The 7,191-nt window shown below is 41.1% G+C and overlaps 1 protein-coding gene across 4 annotated transcripts in view; it reads right to left on the reverse strand.

Annotated features, from left to right (window-relative positions):
- LOC146322667 (phospholipid-transporting ATPase IH-like) overlaps window positions 1-6,855 on the reverse strand; it is a 50,818-nt gene extending 43,963 nt beyond the window's left edge. For all 4 annotated transcript variants that reach the window (XM_084724723.1, XM_084724724.1, XM_084724726.1 and 1 more), the window contains exon 1: window positions 6,324-6,855. In XM_084724723.1, the coding sequence (XP_084580849.1) occupies window positions 6,324-6,362 (39 nt within the window). In that variant the 5' untranslated portion in view covers window positions 6,363-6,855. The remainder of the gene's footprint in view (window positions 1-6,323) is intronic.
- Between the last annotated feature and the right edge of the window lie 336 nt (window positions 6,856-7,191).

Genomic DNA, 7,191 nt, shown 5'->3' on the forward strand with positions numbered 1-7,191 from the left:
AACAAAAAACAATGACCTTCAGCCTGCACACACAGTCTCAACTGACACTGATGATAAAAGCCACCAGAACCCTGATGACGCAAATAACTATATACCTGCAAAAAAGGGACAGATAGATAAATAAACAAAGGACAAATGTGAGACGATTACTTTAAAATGACAAAATGTGTAGTCTGTTGTTGCCCCAGCTTCCTTTCCCACTTGACTTGCTGTGATCCAACTGTTACATAACATCTTTAATCCAGCTGTGCTACTTCTCCTCTCCCCTCCCTCTCTTCTCTCCTTTTCTCCCACCGCCGTAATCTGAATCCTAAAAAAATAAAAAGAAACCATCTTTTTCTCATTTTGTCTGCATTTAACACCGACAACATCCTAACGCTGTCTTATAATGAAACCTCTGTCTCCGGGGCACACTGTGGGAGACAAAATAGTTCTTATGAGCCAGCACACCGACTCATGGCTGTTTTCTCTGATACACACACAGGCCAGCGGGCAAAGCTTTGCCCAAACACAAATCCTGTGTGTTTTTGTCACCTACCGCCTCTGTCTCTCTGCCAGGGCCCCACCTCCGAGAGAGGGGGGGGCAGGCAGTGGACAGGAATAGACTGCCCTTAACCATTTGTAGTGGTGAGAGCTAATGTGGCAAACAGTAATCTAGCAGGATGGGCTCTGCTTTTCAACACCAGCCAGGGAACTCAAAGAGCTGTAAAGTTGCTAGAAAACCTTTCTAAAGCCCCTCAGCCATTCTGGACCTGCTGGCACCCTTTTGATCAAAGAGAGAGGCCTTTGTCCTTTATCTGCCGAGGTTATGAGAGGTCTCGACAAGAATGACAGTCGTACATTCACAGATAAGATGTAAAGGAGGGTGATGATGGAGGCAGACAGAGGCGAAACAAAATGTTATTGCACGAGGCTGTTACGCGGAAGTGAAGAACTACATTCCTTCTACTAGAAAGAAACTAGTTCCTGCTCATGAAACTGCTCACAACAGTATAGTGTTTTCACAATACTGGAATTTCTAAATTCTATACAGTACCTTGAAAAATACTGATACCATTTTCGATACCACAGGGAAAAACTGACTCAATACTGAGGGCATAAAATTCAGATTTGTGTTTAAAAGTAAATAAAACAAGGCTATAACATGACAATGGATACTGACGGATAGTGAAAAGAAGAAGACGGCACTGTGAGTAAGTGACAGGAGGCAGGACTATGTGGCCGCTGCAGCAGTGTGTGTGTGTGTCAGGTGAGAAAGGTCAGAGAGGAACCATGCTGCAAAAAATGAGTGTTGAAAGCATTTAAAATATTCAATATCAATTGATCATCATTATTATTATTATTATTACCAGACGACAAGAAGGCACCAAAGAGAAGGGAGTAAACACACATAACAAACACACACACACACTGACCCAGCACACACACAGGATCTGTTCAGGCCACAAGAGGTCATTTCGCAGATAAATCTCATTATGAATAAAATCTCTTCCTGTCATGTCCTGGCTGCTGAGATACCAGAAAAAGAGTGCGCACACACACACACACACACACACACACACACACACACACACACCTCACACACACTATTATATCTTATTGCATGTAGGCTTAGCCATTCTTTTATGCCAAGAGAGTGAGAAAAGTTAAACAGATTTAGGTTATTACGCAACAAAATGTCCCATTTAAACTTCACGCATTGCAAAACACCATGACACACCATATTTTTCTTTACAGAAACAATTTACTGTGCTGCACTATACAGGCTCAATTCACAAGCAATTTCTCTTGAGTCAGAAAACAGGCTTATAAGCAGGACAGAATGCACCGCCTGCCTCCAGAAAATTAAATGTTGCTCTCATTATAAAGTACTGCACTGGAGAGATCTGAATCTCTGTCTGTAGTTACTAATAAAGTGCATCACTTCTGATGCACCAGTTGGCAAAATAAAGGTTTGAATTATCTCTAATAACTGGGGATGGGAATTGTTAGGATTTCACTGATTGTGCCTACCTACACCAATACCTACTAATACTACTACTCACTGTGAAACTATACCAAAAACTCAAGGCACAATACCACACTAAATCTGATGTAATCTAATAATACTGAATACTAATTATTAAATAATAAATCAGATGCGTAGAGCATTTTTTGTTCATATAAAATGTTTTAATCATTTTAACTTAAAAGCTTCTGCTTTCCTTCTTTAATAAAATCAAATAAATGTAGCCAGCCATGACCTAAGAATGTGCACAGAATTGGCATAAATTGTCTTTGGCAATAAATGTTTGAATTACACCGCCTACATCTGTAAAACAAAAACAATGCAGCAATTAGTAGCAGTTCTTTTATATATTTTTTTAAATGAAATAATTAACCATGAAATATAATAGTAGATATTGTCACAGTCTGTTACAGTGTTGAGACATTTTTAATTACAATACAATTATGGATTTTGTTACATCCCTACTACTCACCATAACTTGGCGAGAGATGACATGAAAAGATGAGACAAGATTTAACAGTTAATTTATTGTTACATTTTTTGCAGAAATCAGCAGTATCATTTGTCCAAGGGCTTATTGATATTTCGATATGAACCAGTCAGGAACCGGTAACAGTAGGGATGGCACTGATACCAATGCCATTATCGATTCTGCTTATCTGTCCGAATCTTTATCGATTACCTATTGATTTCTGATCAATATCCTGTGTGGAAAAGGGGTAGGCCTGCACAGGTCTTCAGCGTCAATTATCTATGAGTCTGAACACGGTGTAGAAACAGAGTAGGAAAAAGCCTTTCTGCCATGACCCCTTCTTGTTGGAGGTTTAGAGCACCGTCGATATGAGTTTGATGATGAAAAGGAGAAAGGTATCAAGTTTGCTCAACTGCTATTGAAGCACAGACCAATAAGGGGCGGGACTAATTGAAGGCTCAATTAAGAACCTGTTCTCAATTTGTACCAGTTCTCGATTCCCATCCCTAGGTGCCAGTTAAGTATGTGTTCTTGATACCCATATATACAAATCATAAACAAAAATCTTGTTTGAACTGACTTTCTAATAAAGCATCAGTCAGACAACTGGTATTTCATGGATGTCCACAATGCTTCCTTGAAAAATGTATTGAATGTATTCTGTTGTATTGTTCACGTGATTCAATACAGAATGTTTTTAGTTCCTACTTTACATTGCCTCTCTCTGTCTTCAGTGCAGTTGTTGGACTGTGTGTACACCACAGACAACAATCATTGCAGTTGCAACAGTTCAAGCAAATTTAACCAATTCCCATGACTTCTGCATGGCCTTGCAATTTTTCTTCCAATCACTGCAACTCTTCTGCAAGTTTCACCAATCATCATAGCTTCTCACGAGTTTCACCAATCAGAGCAGTCCCTCGCACAAACTCACACATTTATCACTGCAGTCTTCACACTTTATTTGATCATTTTTTTTGGAATAAGCCCCGAGCATATTTCTTCATTTACAAATACAGCATATTTGTAAGCATTTTTGTAATCCTGAGCCTTTTTAGTAAGGTTACTTAGAAAACTCAGCACAGGGTGTGCTTTTATTCTCTCAGGACCAAGTTATCATTGATTTTCAATGAATTATAAATACATTTGAATAAGCAAAATTTTTTTTTTTCAATTTTCACTTGCTTCACTTTGCCTAACAACATTGCAACATGTGGCAATGTAACAATCAAAAAAATCCTGCAAAATCCTGGAGGGACTGAAGAATGGAAGTACGTCCACTACTTTATCAGTTTATACCTAACAAAGTCTACTATGTGACTATTTAAAAAATATATTACATTGTTGTCAAACCAAAAACAAGCTAAGCAGAGGACAATTCACACATTCATGACAGGATGATAATAAGGGAACAAGATATGAAGGGAAAGGCTCATAAACTTGCCCAGTGCAGTAAAGTGGACTAAATCTTAAGCACATCCTTTCATGGCTGGATAAGCTTTACTAATTCAGCTGTTTGTTTGTTTGTTTGTTTGTTTTTTTGTTTGTTTGTTTTTTGAATAGCAAAATTCATGGGAGTCAGTGACCTTGATGGGAGTTTACTGCTCTCTCTGTCCAGAGGAAAGACTTAGACGCCTTGCTTATTACATGTTAATCACTTTGCATGATGTAATGTTTGTTTTTCTATGGAGCCTCATTACGGGAGCAGCTGTTCAGAATATGGCAAGGTTAATAGAGGGTGATACATGCGTAATAGAGGACCACATATACATCAACCATCCTTCCAATTCTAAATCAATATGTGGATAATTGAATTAATGATTAATTCCTTGTCTAGTTCATAATGTTGCCAAGTGAGGATGCAAAGGGGTAGAGGGTGAGAGATGAGGGGAGTGTTCAATGACCCCATCGCTCCCTACTCCTCCTCTCCGCCTCGCTCGTGGATCTGATTTCCCATGATATTAGCCCTGCTGGAGCATCTGTCAAGCTCCCTACTCACTGTCACCAGCCTGCAAATACACACACACCCATTGGTGCAAGCCCAATGAACCACAAACGTCCATAAAAATTCACACAAAAGTTATGACGGACACACACGTGCTCGTACTGATAGTTATCTTTCCAGCAGCTGAGCCGGTTCTAAGGTCAGGTGAAAGGGTGGATGAAGTGACAATACTCCAGAGGTGCCCAGTCTGATGAACATCAACAGACCTGTCGGAGCTGGTTCTTTTTCTCTAATTCAGCCACCCACCAACCAGCTGCTTCCTGCTCTGGCCGATAAGCAGAGACAGCTGATGGCACCGCCGGCCTCTTCTGACCAGACCAACCAGTAATATGGTTACAGCTAACCATCATCTGCTTTGTTTTAATGTTGACATTTCCTGCTAACAGACACATCAGTGATTACAGAAAATAACAAGACCTCTCACTCTTCAAGTGTTGTTCTACTGAGAGAAACGCCTTTTAGTTTCACCCAAAAAATCTAAAGTAAATTGTTTTCCTTTTACCTCTAGTGCTTTTATCCATGTAGATTGTTTTAGTGTGAGTTGCCAAGTTCTGCAGATAGAAAGAAGCAATCTGAAGACATCTGGGCTCTGAGAAATTGTGACCATTGTAGTTTACAATACAGAACTTCTTCTTGGAGTATTTTCACAGTGGGATTAGTATTACTGTCATAAGTTTGCTAAAGATAAAAGAACTATCTACTTAGCAGCTACGAGTCAGGCTAAAGACAATTAAAACAGACTAAAATCTGAGGTCTTCCAAAATAATGTTCAGAGCTGCGGATTTTTTCACTGTGGCAAAAAAGATCACAATGACTAGCTAGCTAATCGAGCCTTGAATTGAAAATTAAAATACATGTTAATTGCAGCCTTGGAAATATTTTCTTTCTTCTGAACTACCCCTGCCAGCCACATCACCATGCAGAGGAAAGCATGCATCTACTCATTGATGAGAGGCTGCAGCACAGCAGAGGATACCATTAATGTTTACGTCCTACACTGTCAGGAGCACAAGCCTCTCATCCATGAGTAGATGCATGTTTCCTTCTGTGCAGTGATACAACTGGCAGACAGTAGAAAGAAAATGACATGAAATTGCTCACAACAAGGTCTGTGGATTATCTTGAGTAATCATTTTATTTTTGAAACTTTGAGCACCAAAAGCCCCATCTGGTTACATTATATTCAAGAGAAGTCAATATCTGCAAAACTTGGCAACTTCCACCAAAACAATCTAGATCGATAAATAGCACTACAGGTACAAGGAGAATGATGTATTTCTGATTTGAGGGTGAACTGTCCCTTTAACCTTCACAGCAAACCTCCCAATCAGGCTGGAAGTGAGTACAAACTCGGTGTGAAATTCACAAACTATAGTGTTGCAGAATGAGTCTCTACAGGGCCTCTCCAGTGTGTGTGTGAGTCCTGATTGGGATTTATTGTCCCTGCAGACCAGGGTGAGGGGAAAACCAGGACATAGTTTAGTATGCATGCATGTTGTAACTCACTAAAGCAACGTAAGTGGGCCAGCCAAGTTCATTTCTATTCTACACATTCACCAGCCATCACTGCATCTGTAGCCACTGGCACATTCCCCATTCAGCTCCACAACAAACATTGTAAAGCCCACAGTCAGTGAGTGGCCTGCCAAAGCAAAGTGTTTATCATCTCTGAAACCGGGCTGCAGCGGTGTGCAGCTTCATTTCCAACACATACTGCAGGATAAATACACCAAAACATAGCTACAGATTAAATATGAAACATGCATTACTATATTTTTGCACTTGCAGACACAGAGCTACAGTTGTGACAGTGTTGACAGACAGATGGGGGCCCTTACGTATCTGCTGATGATATTCCGGAGCAGGCTGAAATCCATCCTTTAGACAGCACCGGCGGCGACTTAACCGTGCAACACAGACGTTCAGCTCTCCTTTGGATCTTCGTAAACGCTACCTAATGTGGATCTTTTTTCCACCAGTATCCATCGCTGCTGCTCACCACCACCACCACCACCACCACCACTACCTCCACCTCCACCACCGCCGCCGTGTCTGTGATAGCGAGGAGGAGCAGGGGTCTCTCAGTGGGCTGCTCTGATTTTCATGGCATCCCCGGGAAGAGCCATGCAGCGACCGAGCGATTACAACAACCCACACTCCCGCTGCTGCTGCTGCTGCTGCTGCCGGCTACATTTCAGGACAAAATTCACCGCGTGCAAACGTCCAAACCCCCCCGGACAGTCTTTACGGTTAACTCCTAGTCTGTGAAGAGGGTTTTATTCCTGCAGGAGCTGGTCCCTCGTGGAAACTGCCCGTGTGTCTGTCTGTCTGTGTCCCGCTCTGTGGTACAGCAGTAGTGGCCCTCCTCGATGTAGCGGCAACACGAAACGGCCACAGCGGCTCCGCACGTCAGATGGCTACGCTGCGCATGCGCACTCAGCTTCTCTCGCCTGGAAAATATGTGAAAACACTGTGGGAAATGATCACCTCCACACACAGAAGGCCCTCAAAAAGAAAGCCTGACATCAATCAGAATTCACAACCATGTCCGTAAATCAGAGCAAAATGATTTGCACTTGTATTTGTTTATTTAGATTTACCTTTTTTATATATATTTGTATTTTATATTATTCACAGTTTACATTATTATTGCACTGCTACATTTGCACTAGTGTACCTGCACAGTTTAAATCACCTCACTTTACA

Source organism: Lutjanus erythropterus, chromosome 8, assembly GCF_056507025.1.
Source record: "Lutjanus erythropterus isolate fLutEry1 chromosome 8, fLutEry1.hap2, whole genome shotgun sequence".
NCBI lineage: Eukaryota > Metazoa > Chordata > Actinopteri > Lutjaniformes > Lutjanidae > Lutjanus > Lutjanus erythropterus.